Source organism: Diadema antillarum, unplaced genomic scaffold (genome assembly GCF_040938485.1).
Source record: "Diadema antillarum isolate AM-2024a unplaced genomic scaffold, OU_Dant_1.0 seq00000050_RagTag, whole genome shotgun sequence".
Lineage (NCBI taxonomy): Eukaryota > Metazoa > Echinodermata > Echinoidea > Diadematoida > Diadematidae > Diadema > Diadema antillarum.
This window is the reverse complement of record NW_027271159.1, coordinates 713951-733406: the sequence shown is the minus strand read 5'-3', so window position 1 is coordinate 733406 and position 19456 is coordinate 713951. Positions and strand designations below refer to the sequence as shown.

Genomic DNA, 19456 nt, shown 5'->3' with positions numbered 1-19456 from the left:
TACCTCCCAGCAGGTCACACGTACCCCCTCCTTTGGTACGGAGGAAGGAATGGCTTAGCTATTGCGTAACATCATTAGAAAGGCCTGCAAGGAAGATGAATCACTTTTTTTGAGGTTGCATTGTGTCATTTTCTATCATCCCTAAACCTGCTGTGTGCTCAGTTAGGATGCAAGTCCTGGACTGTTTTCTTTCTCCTGTCAAAGGGTAATGATCCAAATACTGAGAATGGCATTATGCGTACTCACACAGTTACAGGCCATAGAGTGTGTTGATAAGTAGCAGAAAGTGCATCAGTGTGTCTCACAAACACACACACACACACACACACACAAACAAAGATATCCTATGCACATGAAGGTGGCCTTTTTGAGCAAGTGTAAAGGCAATCTACTGAGAGTATTCTTTTTTGAAGGTCAGTGCCCTCTTGGTTCTCTAGTAAAGTATTTTCACTGAGATTTGGCACTCAACTATTACAAAGTAGAAAAGCCGAGCAAGGTTTCCACCAGGACAAAGGTTTCGAGGGAATGTGCAAGTTTGCCTTTTCAGGCCAGTACTGTTACCATGCGGCATCTATTTCACTGGTATTATCGTTCACTCAATAGGATTCACAAGTTTGCCAGTGGTTGAATTTGTGATGAAGAAGCAGTAAGCGCAGTGGCAGAATGAGAAATAACTATTACACCTCTTCAGAAGATGAATAGGAATTGCTGCCTTGGACATACAGGGCATTTGGTCTGTTGGGGGCAATCTTTGTGCAAGTTGTTCATTTTTACAAATGTCAGCTTACTCGCAAAATTCATGAAAATGATTGAAGTGCAAAAATTCAATGGGATTTTGGGTGGAAAATAGCAGGCAATTACATTGTAGTTTGATACTGTAGATGCTGTAAACATGCTGTCACTTACTTGTAGCAAAGAAGTTTGAGCACTTGGCAACGTCCGCTTCCTGTATAGCAAGAGATGGCAAGCCATACATCCAGTAATACGATAAGTAATAAGTTGCCCTACAGTCTATTTCTTTTTCCCCACTGAAATGCAATTTAAGATGTGATTACATTAATTGTTAATATTTTCAAATTTGCTTTAGATGTCTGATTTTATTTATGATAATGATATGGACTGGCTACTCTCGGGTGAGACAACATTACTTTCCCTCACTAGAATTGTAGTTTGCTTGGACAATACAGTTCTAGTTCAGGCAATAAATGTTGTATCCCCCTCAAGGCCAATTCATATTACGTCATTATAATACTCTTGGTATCCATTTCCAGAGATCCCATTCCACTTCCGTTTCCCAAATTACATTCCCTCCACTGTTGAGACCTGCCGATGTCTTTCATTTGACAGAGTGTGGTTAGTTATGTAAAGTGTGAGACCATGTTCCAATTAATGGTCACGGCGTAACATTCATTTTGGGACTTTGAACCCCTGACCAATAGAGGGTGTCTTCACTGAAAGTCATTTCTATGGACCTTTTTACATGCATTTTTCCCCAACAGTTGATGTTGCGAGCAAAAGACAGTATTCATATGAAATCTTGTACCATTATGTAGTAGCATGTCACATGTATATATTTCTTCCATTTATTTCAGAATGCTATCGATGCTTGTGTGAGCTCTAGAAGAGCCAGAATTTCCATCCATTTGAAGGCCATCCTATGTATTCACTGTGACTTGTATGGGAACGTATTCAATGTGAGCATTTTGTAAACAAATAGGAATGAATTGTGCCCGACACTGTGATTTTTAAAAGACTTGAAAGTTTTATTGTTATCAGAGATTATGTATACACTAAAGTTGGCTTTTGCAATGCACTACCAAATTGTATGAGGCGTTTCCTTGTTTTTCTATTAGGATGTAGATATGAAGAGTTTGTTCGCAAAAACCGATAAGTCCATTTTTGAAGATTTTGAAGTACGGTCTCTGTCATAAAGTACAAAATAATACCTTTTAAATGATGTATTGGTCACTACATATAGAGGTATATTTTTGAACTTATGGTCAAAAGAAGCACAAAATTTCTTATTATTCTCTTTATTTTTCTCGAACTTTAATCGCAAATATCTCCATTTGGCTAATATGGACTTATCGGTTTTTGCAAACAAACTCTTCATATGAATGTGTGTGGGCCAGGGTTTGTTGCTCTCACAAATTTGCATAGTTTGCCCTCTGGTGCAGAATCATGAACTACAAGAATGCTTACACGAAATGCTCAAACATGGGGGGGGGGGGGGGGGTAGTGTGAATCATACAATGTTGCTAGATCACCAAGTTCATCATCAAAAGACATTTAAAAAATTACACAACCTGACAACAAAACTCAAAACCATACTGCCGTTTGCATTGTTCTCGCTCTGGATCTACAGCACACGCAACCATGTGAACAAATTCACCGTTACTCATGCAGTGGCAGAATTACAGTACATCACACAGATGGGACAATCAGATTTTCATGATTTTATTGTTTATTTGAAAAAAAAAAATCAAATGAACAGGACGGTGCCTGTTGCAATGATTACAAATACGCATCTTGCTTTATCAACACAGAAGCTCGTGCTACAGACAATTCTTTGGGTTTCATCATCGGCGAAAAGGGGATAGAAAGACTAGCAAAATGGAGGCTGTTCTTGTTTGTTTGCTGTTTTTTGTTTTAAAGGGACGATACCTTCCTCTAACCTTGCTCTATCATAAATAACCTAATTTTGAGGGAAGAGACATTTGGGAAGAGTCTTACAGGAATCCTGAAAATTCACAGCATTCTTCGAATTCGCAGCATACCAACGAGCTTAAGTCAACCAATCGGCATACTGTTCAAACCAGGGTCCACCGTACACTTGGTGTATGCCTGCCTGCATGTTGTACCTGTACACTTTCTCGGAGCTTACAGATGCACACGCAAGCAAGCTACTCACTAGATACAAATAATCATATGGCTGTACTTGTCAGATGCCTAACAGCCCTACATAGTTAAAACATTGTGCAATAATAATATAATTCTTTATACATGTAAATATATTTTTCATCATACATATATATAGATATTTGCTTCTTGTCAGAAATTAACTATGTACAAACCAAATGTGCTTCATATATGGTCATCAGTTTAAAAAAACAAAAGCAAGAATAAGGATAGGAAGAGTAAATGATAGAGACTAATTCGCTTCAAGTTTCTCTGTTGCATTTTGTATAGATTAATTACAAAGCTTGCATTGCAGCTAGCCTGTTAAACAAAAAACAAAAACAAAGACAGTCTCAGGAAGGGAACTGCTCATGACTAGAAAACGGTATATGCCAACTTAGCACTTGTTCTACAAAACTGCTACAGACATTTGGCAGAAGAGATTGTAATGTGCATTTGTACAGCAGGGAATTGGCTACCAAATTCTTAAAAACATGTTAGACAAGATTGGTTCACTGTGGCAGGTGCAAGCTCCAACTCTGATCATTTTTTTGAGGGCTTGAACAGAAATTTATCTCACTGGTCCATCATAGTAACTCAGATAGTACTGTAAAAGTGGTAATTTTCATCTGAGTAAATTTTCATGATTGGCTGGGTAAGACATATCTCACATATTCATAATTCTGCACAAACCAATTATTAAATAGTAATACATATAACATAATTTTGCAGAATCAAAATATGAAATAGTTATACATATACATAGCAGCAAAAAATTGTTAGCTTTTATTTTTGCGCTAGTTTCATGTTGTGCAAAACACATAAAAATTTCCACTTTTACAGTATGACAAGTTAAAGTATGTCAAATCACTGTCTGAACATATAAACGGTTATCTAATTTGACACACACTGTTTACTACTACATAGCACTTTTTGTATCAAACTTAGTGAAAAAAAAAAAACCCATTCACACAGAAATGGCTACTGTGTACAAAGACAAGAGATTTCATTGGTGGAGTTGTTTGTTAGTGTGTGTGTGTGTTTCCATTCAAACAGACTAACTCTTAAATGGCGAATTCTACTTCCAATGTATACTGAACACTGGCAAAACAATGTCACTGCAAATATACCAAATAGAAAGATTCTGAATAGAAACTTTGCAACTGACAACAAATAAAGTCTGTACATGAGATGTCACAGTACCCTAGTTGATTGTCAATAAAGGGAGGGGGATATTCAATGCACAAATTGACACAAACCTGAGCATGAAGAGAGAACTGTGTAGAGTCCAGGTGGAAAAAGAAATCTTGCAAACGCATGTGGAATTCATACATCTTCCGCAACTATCTGACTATGTGGAATTCATACATCTTCCGCAACTATCTGACTGTTGTAAGAGGCATATCCGTGCAGCACATTTACGACACTCTGCAAATCTATCTGCCACAGTATAACTGAACAAAAAGGAAAATAATGCCATCTCAAGTTGGAATACTAGGAAACCTTGTTATCATGAGGACTGAAAAATCACAACATTTACCTCATTATATTTGGGGGGGGGGGGGGATTTTATCACATGTTTAGTCAGTTATTTTTTCAGTGAAAAAATTTGCTCACAGTCAATCAGATCCGAGGGTTTCAGTAGCTTATAACAGTTGTTAGGGACTGACCAGTTTCACAAAATGCTGCCCAAGTATCTCGCTATATCTGATCTTGTTATAACAAGGTTCCACCGTATTGCATGTAAAAAACGAAAACATGATTCTCCATAATTTTGAGAAGCAGAGGGGAGCTGGCTATGTCTCCTTTGCAAACATAGCATCATACTGCACCCTTCTGCAACCAAACCACCATATTCTTTTTGACATTTGTACTATACTATTTTTGACATTGTCACATTGCATTTGTCATTGTGGGGGTTCAGTTAAATAACTTTTCTGACTGAACTGTATTGTTCTAATGGGTCACGAAGAAACAAATTTGCAAACTGCAAAAATTTCAGCAGAATACAGTTGGGCATTATGGGGGTGGTTTGCCTTTTTTCTAGACTTCATTGTGAAACTAAAAGGAGCCAAACTTTAGGCTTGGGTCAAACTGCACCTTTCTTCACATTTCTCATCAGGGTAATAATCCCTTGCAATCCAATTCCACTCTGTAAATTGTTCTACGAATCTGAAACATTCTCGGCACAAAGGACAATATCTATTGCAAATTTAGCAAAAGATAAACAAACACGAACTAAAAAAAAACCCCCTAGTCATCCACCTTCCATCCATATCTTCTCAACTTTGCCAATTTAATAGATATTCATCTGATTAACTGACAAATATTGCACTATTCTGTCACTCACCACACCATCCTGTTACGTTTTATTTCTTCATGCCTATTCACTACTTGTAATGGTGCAAGATTACAAATGCACACACACAAAAAAATCCCCTAGATACATGGAGTCCTTAAATGACGGAATGTAATATGTAAAATAAATTAACCTCTTTTTACTAGAAGATACACAAACCTCTCATTTTCTGGAAAATACAATAACTCGTTACGGAAAATGACATTTGTCATTGCATACTTCTAGACACAGAATAATCATTTACACCTTCTGCAGAAGAAAAAAGAAATAAAGCTTTGTACAGCATCACTCTCCACTGCATATAACCTCTTGGTGTATGCAAACTCCATCTAGTTACCAGCACTACATCTTCACAGCATATTCCAATCTCATTGATCATCAAATATCAATATCATGATCAACTTCTAAAACAGCAAAAAAAAAAAAATGCATGATATTAATATTTAAAAAATATATTAAGATAAATGAAATTTAAATAACCTTTTTTAACCTCTGACAATCTCATATTTGGGTTTGTGGAAAGCTCTCTCTGTTGCCAAATGTTAACGTTGGTCAACAGATGATTTGTCCTGTCTTGCTCCTCTCTTGTCTTTGAAATCAAGAGCAACAGGCAATCAATCAAAGAGTTCTTTTCCACATCCACTTTGAGAACAGTTCAATTCCATAAAGTCAACTCAGAGAACTACAGTCATGATTTGTAATGGACTCTAACGTAGATTAAATAGGTTATTGCAGCCTACCGAGATGTGATCTCACACAAATGGCAACCCATAATGCAACTGTACTCATCGACTATGATGGCAGCTGAAACTATGGTATACCATGAGAGCTTTAAAAACACATACAAATTTAAAACCATGATTAGACCTGGCTAAAAGGATGGCTTTTAACAGCAAAATATCTTTATAACCCACACTCGGTTAAAGCCACACATTGATGTATAATCTTTAATCTAATTTCAGCAGATACAATTGGGTAATGATTCAGTGTGTACTCTATTGGAAGTCATTCTTAATAATTATCCATTTTGGCAAGTTATTTAAATATGCTAGATTTACAACAGTAGAGCCACAATGTATCAAAATGCCTTGAGTCTTCTACAGTATGAAGTATATCTTGAATCGTGGACTGTAACTCAATATTCTAAATATCTATCATACAATTATTTTCACAATAATCTATTTCATATGATTACAAAGCATAGTTTTATGGCTAAACTTAAACTTCAAGAAATAAAATCCTCAAACAAACAAAAGCTTGATACATCAATTACATAAAATGAAGCGCATAATTCTAAAACAAATGTTAACATGCGGAACATTAGACCTAATCATGTCTTACAGACATGGCTTTGAGTTCTGATTAATCACATGACTGACTTGACGCTGGCAAGTTTTCTACATTTATTGCATGGATTCTCTTCTCCTTTTCGACGATTTCAATTACTTTATTCCAAGGTTTACACACAGCACTGGCAAGATTACTGCTTAAAGGCACTGACTACACGAAAATAAAATTATGCACAGCACATTGGAAGAGAGAAGAGCCTTCTTTCAACATATATGACTGGGAGAGGTCACTAGGGAGCATCATACAGTTTTCATCTTGCTAAAGGCATTAAATCTCTATCTTTATAGAGGATTGTTATTTCAGACTTGTTCCTGTTTTTTTTTTGCTGTCACAACCTGTCTTTGACAGTGGCGACTACCTTCACTAAAAAATGTCTCTATTTTACGAATGCAAACATGGAGAATGTGTGATGAGAATACACAGCACTAATTTGACTTGAATGGGTTTCATACCTATCAGGGTTTTTTTTCCCCTTCCTTTCTTTTTGTAGAATCTACTCACTCCATTTTTTGTTTTATCCATTTTCAAAAGATTTGAGGCAAATCAGAACAAAATTGAAGGTAGAAGCTCTGGACTGAAAATGTCAGCTTACATCTATATGCACTGACACGTTTCTATGATATATGTTTGTCAATGTCACATACAGGGAGAAATAAACTGGTCAACATTGCAGATTCGTTTACAGGAATTAAACAATTGACCTAGGGTTCCTTGTTTTGCTCAACTTTGAGAATTTTCAATTCACACACTACTTACAAAATCAAAAACAGCTTTGAAACCATTAATGTAAAAACTTCAAACATGATCTTTCACCAGCTCTTGTTCTATTTTTTTCTATAAAAATCTAATCCTTTGTGTACACGGCTTTATTTCTGCTTTCCAATGCAGGTAATGAATGAAGAAGTTGAGAAAAAATCCAAAACTGCAGTATTTCAACGAATATTTCTAAGTCTCAGTTAAAAGAGCATATATGTCTGTGCAGTGTCCAGATTTTCTATCCAAATCCTTGGCACATTCATTAGTTGTCTTTCGTGGAGGTTCCACAATTGCTAACACAGAAGGCGTCTGTGATAAGAATCTTGTAGTCCCTATCTACAACTTACAAAAATGAAATTCAACAAAAACAGTTTATACCATTGCAGCTACAACACTATTGCTGCAATGTTTATGTAATGGTATATTTCTGCAGTGCTGCTACTCATCTTGGTGGCATAAACACACATTCTCACATGTTGATCTTGTTGGGTAACTGCACAAATGTTAATCGTAACTGTCAGATATTCTTGATTTAATTTCACAGATCTCAACATAATAGAGACCACATCCCCCAAAAAGCACCATTGTAGGTAGGTGTTTGTCAAAACACATCTACCGAAACATCTCATGTATGAGTTGAAGCAATTGCATCACATCGCAGGGGGTCAAAGGTCACTGATGCATGTAAAGGGTCGCTGCTTCTAGGGGAACATCACTTCCTGTTTCACACATGTATAAATTGTTCACACAAGCAACCAATATATGTCCACAACCGTATGTCTGTGGAGTTTACCGTCGGGCAAAAACAGCACAATTCCTCCACAAAAACATTTTCTCATCCACTGCAAAAGCATTTTTTCCACATTCTTGGCCCAGACAATTAATATTCTATCTCTAACTGCTGGGCTTCCACGCTGCTGAGGTCACAATTCCTTAACCTGTTTCATGATGCTCATGAAGGGATACAATAAAGTAGTATGGCTGCTAAGAGAAACAAGAAATCTCAAAATGAACAGATTCAGACCTGTTTGTCAAAGCCAAAGGGAGAGAATCGAGGACTGCGTTTTATTTCTGTGTCAGACATTTTATGGCTTTTCTTTCTGTCTTCTCTCCATCTCTCTCCCTCTTTCTTTCTTCCTTTCTACCTTTTTCCCAATTCCTAAGTGATTCTGGGCTATATATACAGGCTAAAAGAGAGCATCAAGGTTGTATTTTGATCAATGTCTGGAGTTTTATGGCTTTCCTTTTTTCCCCCTCCCTCTCCCTCCCTCTCTTTCTCCTTTCTTCATGTATTATATCATGTGATTTGCCCTTTTTACAAGGAATGTGAACTATGATCATGAATTATATCATCCCCAGCAGCAGTGTAAGCCTTTGGCATACACAGACTCCTCATTTGGGGGATGAGGTCTGGCACATTCTGTGAGTTTTTAGCTTGCGCTGCAGGGCAGGTAAAGCTGTGTATAGAAAGTGCCATTGCAACTAGGCGCCACAGGGTAGGAACTAGCTTCTGGTATTTGCCAAGACCACTTCCTACCATTTCTTGTTCCACTAAATGACAGGATTTTGCGACTTTTTTGATTGTGCTGCTGTTACTTTCACCCAGTAAATCAGCAACACTCAAGTTCTGAGTGAGACAGTTAAACATTATTTTGAGTGACCCCCAAAGTATGAATCTTCCATTTGACATGAGAAAGTGGGGGGGGGGGGGGGGGGACACTCAGATTCTGAACAGTTCCATGGGAGTTTTCAATAATAGCCTATATAGGAAAATATCAATCCAACCACTATACGACTGTAGCCTGGCACATATCATTGTCAAACAGGTATGAACATTCATCAGGTGGTGCTCACAAATAAAACTCAGTGCATTTTGGAAATGACATCAAGCTTTCGGATCAAATACCCCAGACTGGTGTACAGGCATTCATTCACTCAATTACACAGGCATTCAATTCACTTGATGCAGATCTACATGTACGTATGTTCCCAGCTACACTGCAAGATGTATGGGCGCAACAATATTGAAATGAATTGCCTTTCAAGGTGCATCTCATCGGATGACAATTTCTGTCACGTTGGATAAAGCTCTGGATCTGATTACATGATTCAAAACTTTGAACGCTAATAGTGGCTGCATGGAACAACCGTGGGGGTGCAGCTCTATACTCAACGCTGCACGCTGGCACTGGTCCGACGGTTCCTGACCAGTAAAAATCACTGTCGCACAGCACCAGTAACTTTTTCAGGAATGGACCAGTCAAAAATGGAAAAACTCGATACTTACTGGTCCAACAGACAGGTCAGACCAGTAGAAAAAATGGATTAATGTGCAGCCCTGCTATACTGATGTGTTTGCAGGAGCACAGGAACTGTGAGAACAGAGGCTTAAAGCCCCAATGAACAAGCTCCATTGCAGGGGTGACCTCTCTTTTTAGCTGTAGCAGGGATCCACAGCTTTTGGTTTATGGCAGGTATCACTAACTTCACTCTCCTCATCCGTAACCTTTGTTCTCCTGCGTAGCAACCGTCTCCAACAATGCTCCCAATTTTCACAACGGCAGACATCCAAGCACTTCTACAACTTTGACAGTAACAGCAGAACGCACAGCAGCAGCAGCTCAAGCGGACCACAAAGAGTTTTCACAAAATTGCGAGATGACTAGATCGGTAAAAATATACATGACCGGACAGATCAGATGTCGTCATAGATTTCGCCAGTCCGCCATGGCCGCAAGAATCTCCTTGGTGTACTTGTCCAGGGTGGTGTCGACACCCTGGTCGCCAACCTTGCCATCCTCATATCTGTGGGGTACGAGGGCAAGAATAAGAGGCCACATATGATCATGACAATCAAATGAAATGAAACAGACACGTACACATATATATAATATATGTGACCGGCGACAACGGTTTCAGGCAAAAGTCGGGAATTTTGAAAATTCATTTTTTCACTGAATCACATTGCCCATTTCCTAAGCTTTGCATTGATATAAAACACTTGTATTCTTCGGCACCATAAGTGGGCATACAAAGAGAAATAAAATGCACTTTTTAAGTTGTTAGCCTGACAATATTGCGAGAAAACAGGCTTTGAAGATTCACCTCTTTCTCAAAGACAATGTCCGAGCGGCGATGCGAGGGGAGAATCACCCATCCGTACGATGGTGCCAATCGATGTTAAGCCCCGCCTCTAGCAACCACATCGCCTTCTGATTGGCTCACTGAGAGAGTCAAATTTCCCGGGCACCTTCCTTGGAGCTCAGCGTATGGAGCCGAAAAACAATGCGTTTCGCTCGGTTTTGTGTACCAGTACGTCTTTCAAGATGGCGAATACGATAATTGCACGTATGGTGTACATGTACATGACGTGTATGGTGCACGTATTACGCAATGGCATCCACACGCCATGACTGTGTGCATATGTAACAGGAGCGGTGGCGAATCCACACATTTACAAATTGTGTTTTCATTGTGGTTGATTTGGCGACCCTTTTGCTCAAATTAAAAAAAACAAAACAAAACAAACACGACTCGTTAGTTTGGTGCGATTTTGATGTGTAGTATTTGAATATTATTGGTCACATGTGACTGCTCCTTTCCTCTTATCTGCCTTCCATTGAGTCAGTCTGCTGTCATAATCTTTACTACATGTACAATTAGACAAATTTGAGAATATTTAGTTTTCCTTTCACACGATTATGTCATGCTACACGATTTTTGTTTCACTTCCGTTGTCAAACATTGCGTTAGAATAGTTTGGACAGAAAGCCAACGAAGAGCACGCACTACAGAGCGAGCGTATAAACCACTATAGCAAGAACAATAGAGCATGTAATCGTGCACACGTGAACAAAGCATTCCCCACACGCTGCAACTGGTGTCTCCGAAAGCCGAATTATGTAAATGTATGCGACGCACCAGCCAATCGCATGCGAGACCATGCGCCGTAGCAACACAGGGGATATTGGCGCGGCGTTCGAAAGAAGCTCGAAACTGACGAGTGCAATCCAACATAGGGTGCTTAAAATTCCATTTTCGATAGGAAAAACTTAGTCTTATGCTATGAAATTTAGTGTAGATGTAGAAAATATATCAAAGACTCGATTTCTGCAAAAAACCTAAATCGACAAAAATAATAGTCAAAATCTTTGTACCCCGCCTAGAAGGGAATTTGCTCTTGCGACTTTTGCCTGAAACCGTTGTCGCGGGTCACATATATATATATATATATATATATATATATATATATATATATATATACCCAGGTATACATATATATAGTATGCTCACCTTCACTGAGGGAAAACATATACAAGGTCAACAAGGACAACTTCCAAATATCAAGAAATATGCAGATGCAAAATAATAAATATACTTTCGAGGTAAAGTGTTATTTTGGTTCAGACAATAGGAACTTAATTGGACAGACTCTGAGCATCCTTCATGATTTTCAGAAATCATATTTTTCAGTCAAGGAGCCTGTTATGGGTAAAAAATCCCGACAGAAATACAGTAAAAACATGCTAGTCAATAACACAGGATACATGTATGACGTTCAACAGACTTTGAAACCTTACCTTTGAAGGTGAAAGACAGGAAGAGGAGGGAAGAGAAAAGGGAAGGAGAGAACGAGAGAATAGAAGACAAGGGAAGGACAGGAAGGAATGGTATGGAGGGGTAAAATGTATTAAGAGGGGTGTGAGAGGAAGGGAGCAGGAACGTGGTGAGGAAAGGAGCGTGTGGAAGAGGGAATGGTATGGGGAGTGCTTTAGGAGGGGTGAGAGGTGGGGGTAGGAAAGTGGTGAGGAAGGATGCAGGTGGAAGAAGGAATGGTATAGGCAGTGCTTTAGGAGGGGTGAGAGGTAGGAAAGTGGTGGGGGAGAAAGAGCAGGTGGAAGAAAGGGGAAAGGGGAAGGGATGAGGGAAGAGGAGAGGGGATGAAGAGAAAGAGAAAATGGAAGAAAGGGGCAAGAGAGGAGGGGATGGAATGGGGAGTACATTAGGAGGGGTGAGGTGCGGGGGGCAGAAAGGCGTTGGGGAGAAAAAGCAAGTAGAAGAAAGGGGACGGGAGGAGAAAAGGAGAGGAGAAAACAAAAGTGGCAGAAAGGGGCAGCAGAGGAGGGATTAGTATGGAGATGCGTTAGAAGGGGCAAGGGGTAGGGGGTATGAGAGTGGTGAGGAGGAAACCAGCTGGAAGAAAGGGGTATGGATGAAGGGAAAGAAAAGGGGAGGGGCAGGGGAAAGGGGGAGGAGGATAATGAGAGTCGTCTCGAGAGGATACTCACACAAAGAAGAACCTGGTGCATACATGGTCTGGATTGCAGCACACCCACACGTGGCCGTGCCTGTTGAGTTCCTTGGAGTTGATGACTGCGACAAAGGAAAATCATATCAATTAGGAGTAGATCGTTCCATAGGACTAAATTCCCACAAGTGAAAGTAGCTACAAGTCTACCGCAAGCCCTTTGTCTGTTGATGTTTTCTCATTTAAAAAAACAAACAAACACAGACGCTCTTTCTCATCTCCCAAAATTACGTTATTACATTCTGAACACTGGAATCATGCCAGTGCCCCGACTTTTATCTTACAAAGTAGAAGCCCCCAAATACATACAAATATGGGGTCTCATCAACAATGTTGCTAGTCTCATGTTTTGGCAAAAGAATATGACAGCTTGATTTGTTTACCATTCAAAACATCTATTCATGGTTACACTATATGCTAGTTACTTATTAGTTCATAAAGTGACCAGCAAACGTCTTACTCTTTATTACAAGGCATCAATTAGAGAAAAAAAAAGAGAAGAAATATCAGGTTAGATCTTACAAGTGCAATGTTAAACCTGGTGTGGCAGTACTACATATTGTTATTTTTTTGTGTGTGTTTCCTATACATATTTTTCTTTTAAAGGGATGGTACAGTATTGGTGGAGATGAGAATCGGGCTTTCAACTTTTTGCGAGATACCGAGAAAACACTTATGAAATAGTATAGAGCATACCATTTTAAGAGGATTTCAAAATTTATTTGATGAAAATCGGGTTTAGAATGACTGAAACATCCAAAAACAAAGTAAAACAAAGCAATCGTAATAAAATGTGGGTCCCACACTTTATTAGAATCGCTATGTTTTGGATATCTCAGCCATATCAAAACCAATTTTCATCAAATAAACGTTAAATTCCTCATGGAATTACATGCTCTTTCATATTTCATAAGAGTTTTCTCATTATCTCACCAAGAAATGTTAGAAACCTGAAATTAGGTCCCAACCAAAACTATACGATCCCTTTAATATCTTTAAAGTCTATTTCCATTTAGGAATGACTTTTTGTGGATTCATATTTTCTTCTTCTCTCAGCTAGAAGGAGCTGAGCTTCAAAGTATGACTTCTCCAGCTTTTGAGGGTCAAGACTGAGTGACTATCCCATGCACCTATCTCACCTTCACATAACGCTATGCAGCGTAGATTCTTGCTCTGTAAAAACCGACAAGAGGTCTTCTTTGGTTCCTGAAAGAGAAATAAATCACACAAATATGAGGGACATAAAGAATGAATTCAAGTCTATTTTTTGATACTGAATTCTGCAGCATTCAAAACTCTTTTTAACATAGAAAGAAGCGCTGTGATGTACTCTAAGATACAAAAGATAAAACAAAGGAAACAAAAATGTTTCCTTCTGTTGATGTTTCTTGACAAGGTAACAAACATTACATTATTTCTAGAGTGGCACCTTCTGATACTTTCTATAAATATTCGAGGGAAAAAGCAGATTTTCTTTCTGACCTCACTCAAGAGACAGTATGATTTTATCTGAATCCCATTTTCTTTGCTCATTTTTCCACTTAAAGATTCATTATATCTCTAAAATTCGCCAGTGGCTCCATGCTATAATGTAGTGGTGAAAACAATAAGGGGAAAATATTCTGGACCAAGAAGCATAAACATAACTAAACACACCACAACGGAAAACAGCAGATTAATTCATCATGTGACTCAAGGTAGGACATGGCACCAAACATCACAATTACTCAAAATGCAAGTTAGGGAGGAGAAGTGGACAGGGGTATGGAAAGGAGGGAAGTGGGGGAGGGGGTAGGAGTTAAAAACCAATGTTTACATGTACATGACTCACTGTGGGAGGAGGGAGGAGGGCTGAGGGGAGGGGATGAAAAAGGAAGGAGAAGGGGGTGCTAAGAACCGGTGTTACATGGCTTACTGTGGGAGAGAAGGGAAGGGGAGGGGGTGAGAGGGGAGGGAGGGGGATGGAAAGGGAAGGAGAGGGGTGTACTAAAAGCCAATGCTATATGATTCACTGGGAGGGGAAAAGAGGGGAAGGGGAGACGTGGAGAGGGGAGAGAAGGGGGAGGGGGAAGGGAGGGGTGCAGACTCACTGTGGGAGGTAGTTTCTTCACTTGCTGATGGACACCATGCCCCATGCCTGAGTAGCCAAACGACACGCTGGAGTGTGGACTGAGGTAAATACCCCTTCCATATGCTGCTCCATGCATCTGTGAAAAAAAAGGAAACAAACTCAATCTCTGTACACCAAGAATGCACTAAGTTTGGAAGAAAACCGTACACATGGGGAGTGGAAACCTCCACGCCGTATTCAATGACTAGTTACCACATTTTACTCACAATGGGTAAAGATGATTACCAGGAAATTCTTCTTTCATTGTTCTTTTCTTTCATCAGAATTCTTCAAAACCTTTAATAGGTATAATGACTTTTCTCTTTGCATACGCATTTACAAATTATGTGAATTAATTATTTGAATATGTGTGTACATAATGAATACGCCATATGTTTAGGGAGTCTAATTTTTCTTGAATCTGGGCTTCCCAACCATTTTGCGAGTAGTTAAATTTGCAATTGTGGAGTGCAGTACTGAACAGAGAAATGTATGCGGGCACTTCATATTCATGTCTGGATCAGAGTCAATATTTTTGCGTGTTTTTAAATTTGCGAATAGCACCCAACTCGCGAAATGTGCAAAAATAAAATCCATGTGAAAATTCAATGTATACAGTATTTGGTGCACTAAGAGGGGTGGGGAAGATGGTCTGAAGAATATAGAGAGTTTGCACCGCAGTATGTGTGGCATGTTTTGGTAGGGACTGCTCTATTTTTTTCTTGGTTGACTTCAGAAGAAGAATCTAACATTCTATGACTTTTCCATAAAACTAATCCACTATGATAATAATCATTACTATTGTCACTTGGAGCATGCCCAGATATTTTTGTTTTGTGTGTGATTTTGTACAAATTCTATGACCAGCATGTCAGATATCCCAACTCACCTGATGCTTGGTTCCCGAGGCGTTGATGAGGCCGTGTCGGAGGATGGAATGCCAATTCTCAATGTTGGAGCCGCTAAACACAGCACAGATCAGAGACAAGGAAAAGGTTAGTGGTATACAGTACATATGAAACAAGTACATTGTAAATAATCAACTACAAACAAACAAACAAATAACTATACTGGTGAGAGAGTCTACATGGAATTGTACACATCGACAATGATGCATCTATTTGATGTCAGAACTCACATGCAATGCACAGAGATACAGTGGGGACTCTGACATCAATGAGTGCTCAAAACGGCTGTCAAATCTGTGGGACCATACCATCATAATCATCCATTTATCTATTTCAATCAACTCTTTTTTTTTCTACATGATGAAGAGAATAAGAGATCTATAGGTTGCAGATACATGCCTGTCCAATATTTTTAAAAAACAAAGCCAAAAAAAGAGTCTGAGTATTAGTCAGTTTGAAAGAAGAATGTGTATCATGTGTGTTCTCTTAAAACCTACAAAAGTAAAACAACAACATATATAAACATCACTTCACTTTTTGGAGATTCCTTGATTTACCATTACTCTTTGGACTGATATTTGAACAATTTATTAAGGAATAACATCAACCAATAATGTGCAGTAAGACTCAGTTTTTAAAAAAAGCAATGATAATGCACACATGTCTTGAAAATTTGAGGCAAAATACCAAGTAAATGTAATGAAAACGATTTTTTGCCACCTACAGCCTCTAGGGGTGAGGCTTATCTCACTTTCAGGTATATACTTAAATCCAAGTCTCAGTGGAAGACCTTAGCCTTACTTTCGTTAGTTACTGTACTTTATCATTTTGTTTGATTTAGTTTATTCTATGTATCCTTTGTGTGATTACACCTTTGCATCAGGCAGTGCCTGCATTGTTCGTAATTTATGTGATAGATTTACATTTGCATAATCATTTATAACATACTTTTATGCAAATTGTATTTGATAATTATGGTAATATCTTGTATATATTTTTATTATACATGTATATAATTTATGTTAGATTTTATTCTAAATTCTTCTATTTTGTATATTTTGTATATTGACATTGTACTCTCATTCCCCATGAGGGCCGTTGAGTAAACAAATCAAACTTCAAACTTCAATCAAGTCTGATTTTCAGGCCTTAGCATTTATACTAAAAATCATATTATCAGACCCCATACTGCAGACCTTAGCCTTAAATCAAGTCTCAGTCTCACTTACTGGAAGGCAAATATACTTCCATGCTCCTGTTTGGCCTTCCTGAAAGCTGTCTCCTTGGCTGGCGTGCTGCTGAGGAGGAGAAACTGGTGTGGTGTGTGCATGAATCGTATTTGCTGGGGAAAGACAAAAAAATGAAAGATGTTCAAGTCATAATATGGAGTGGTGCATATTCTACTTGTGACACATACAGTGACACTTACCAACAGTACTCTCGAGATTTATCAACAGGAATAATATATGTAATATACACGTGTATGTACTATCAGCCTTTTGATTGCTTATCCTATCTACAAAATTTAATTCTCCCCTCCCCTCCCCCTCTAACCAATATGGAAGGCTTGCAACCCTCTCAATAAAAAGAGAATTACAGTCCCATCAATTAAAATCTTTTAGAAAAGAACTCTAGCATGCAGGCAGGGAGCTCCAGCCATGCTGTCTTAAACGTCAAAATGTAAAAAAGGTGGTTCACATGTACATCCATACATGAGAACATGATACGTTGTACCAATGAAGTACAGATTTATCCTGAGTGGTACACACATGCCCTACATCTTACAGAGCAACAACAAAAAAAAAAAAAAAAAAATGGCTGCGACATTTAGAGTGGGTGATTATGATGCCTTTTCGAAAGGAGTAGACATACCTTGTTGGTGGGCAGCTTGACTATATGTGACCTGTTACTTGAGATGATCCTGTAGGAAAAAAAAGAGAGGGAATCAAACAGAGATGACATATCTTGTGGACAAGAACATGGAATAATATAGGCTGTGACAGGAGCACCACAGACTGTGCTACATTTAGTCTGGACTTAGGCCATTAGGTCACAATTATCCAGCCACTGATTTCACTTCATTTCTAATACACCTGTTTTTTTCCTTTAAAGGGGAATGCCATCCATAAAATTGGTTTGTGTGGATAGAGGGAAAAATATGAGAGGAACAAGATAATGAAAGTTTAAGTAAATTCTGATCAGGACTAAGCAAGTTACATTTTTTTTTAAGTTGCAATCCATCAAGCACAAATTGGTAACTTCGTGACATAGCACAAGAGCTCACCTTCCATTGCCTTGTAAATAAAGTTTCATGATATCTTTTTTATTTCATTATCAAAAAGGAAATATATTTTTAGCATGCAGGGGTTGTATAGAGAAATATTCATGATGCTTGTATAAAGCATGTAAGTACAACTGGAATTTGACTTGACGGGTGATGAAAATTTTTTACTCATTTCAGCAAGAAAATAGGGGATAAGCTAATGTGTGAAATCACAGAATTGCCAATTTGTGTTTGATTGATCTCAACTTAAAAAAAAAAAATAATAAATCATACTTTTCTCACTTTTTGTCAGAATTTGCTCACACTTTGATTGTCCTTTTTCTCTAAATTTTCTGCTTCTATTATTAAACACAAACTAATTGTCAAGGTGGATTTTCCCTTTAAGAGAGATTAAGACCGTGCTTTGTGCTAAGTTTTGCAAGAGATCCTCACCACTGCAGGAGAGGATAAGCCATGATGTCCATCTTGTCCATCTGTCTCTTCATGTCGGTCACACTTCCTGCCGCCAACATGTCCGTCATCGAGCTGAATTTGTCCAGCGTCGTCTCCAGTCTCTCAAAGTTCTTTTTCTGGGGGGTCAAAAAAAAAAACAAAAAAAAAAGCTAATAAATTTCTTTGGTGATGGCGCACATGAATGAATCAAAAGTATTCTACCTGTAGCTAAAAACTCTTAATCTCTCTTTTGAAGAAAGGCTAACTCTGAGTACATGATTATATCATTATTTTAACACTTCGAAATAAATGTGTTTCATGAAATTCTTTTGCTGTTTTCATTTGAGCCATATCCTTAGTGTGGAACCTCTCTTACTTGTTGAAAGGAAACATTAATTTCAGTAACAACTGTCAAAAAAACTGTTTTGAAAGCAATGTACAGTATATTTATATTACAAAATTGTCTCATATAGGAATTTAATGAACACAAAATGTTGCTTTCTAGACCCTTTCTTGACAAACAATGTGTTAGGTGCTTTTTGAAAAGAAATTGTTGCTTTAGCAATTAAATCACTGTGACAGTGCTCTTCAAGATTCATATCTAACTTTGACCTGTGTGCATGCAGTCAAGATGTCTTTTTTGTTTTTATTTTGTTTTGTATATGCCTTACACAGTTTGCAGGAAGATATTCTTAAAAATGTATATACATACAAATCTCCCGGTAAACTTCTAATATATAAGTTTTTTGATTTTCACCAATTTCACGAATCACTGTTGGACTGCGAATTTAACACACAAAAATGTTGTCATGTGCTAGGGTACTGTGCACTTACATTGCACAAAAGCATCAGTGTCAATTCGTGAACACAACATTTCGCGAAAATGTCTGTGATCTCCTCATTCACCAAAATATCTGTAAGCAAAAATAATAGCTTAGACAGTAACTATTACACTGTGAATATGTTTTATTTGTGTTACTTGTTGGTGTAATGCACGTCAGTTTACCAATGATCATGTAGGAAACAGCATTATTCTACCTATATAAAAGAC

The 19456-nt window shown here is 38.2% G+C and overlaps 1 protein-coding gene across 1 annotated transcript in view; it reads right to left on the bottom strand.

Moving 5' to 3' along the window:
* Positions 1 to 9860: 9860 nt before the first annotated feature.
* Positions 9861 to 19456, bottom strand: part of LOC139725580 (protein mono-ADP-ribosyltransferase PARP6-like) — a 51777-nt gene continuing 42181 nt past the window's right edge. The window contains exons 15-22 of the mRNA XM_071636671.1: positions 18406 to 18542; positions 17562 to 17610; positions 16919 to 17031; positions 15671 to 15743; positions 14762 to 14878; positions 13811 to 13877; positions 12652 to 12736; positions 9861 to 10168 (exon numbers count right to left, since the gene is read on the bottom strand). Of these exons, the coding sequence (XP_071492772.1) occupies positions 10069 to 10168; positions 12652 to 12736; positions 13811 to 13877; positions 14762 to 14878; positions 15671 to 15743; positions 16919 to 17031; positions 17562 to 17610; positions 18406 to 18542 (741 nt within the window). The 3' untranslated portion in view covers positions 9861 to 10068. The remainder of the gene's footprint in view (positions 10169 to 12651; positions 12737 to 13810; positions 13878 to 14761; positions 14879 to 15670; positions 15744 to 16918; positions 17032 to 17561; positions 17611 to 18405; positions 18543 to 19456) is intronic.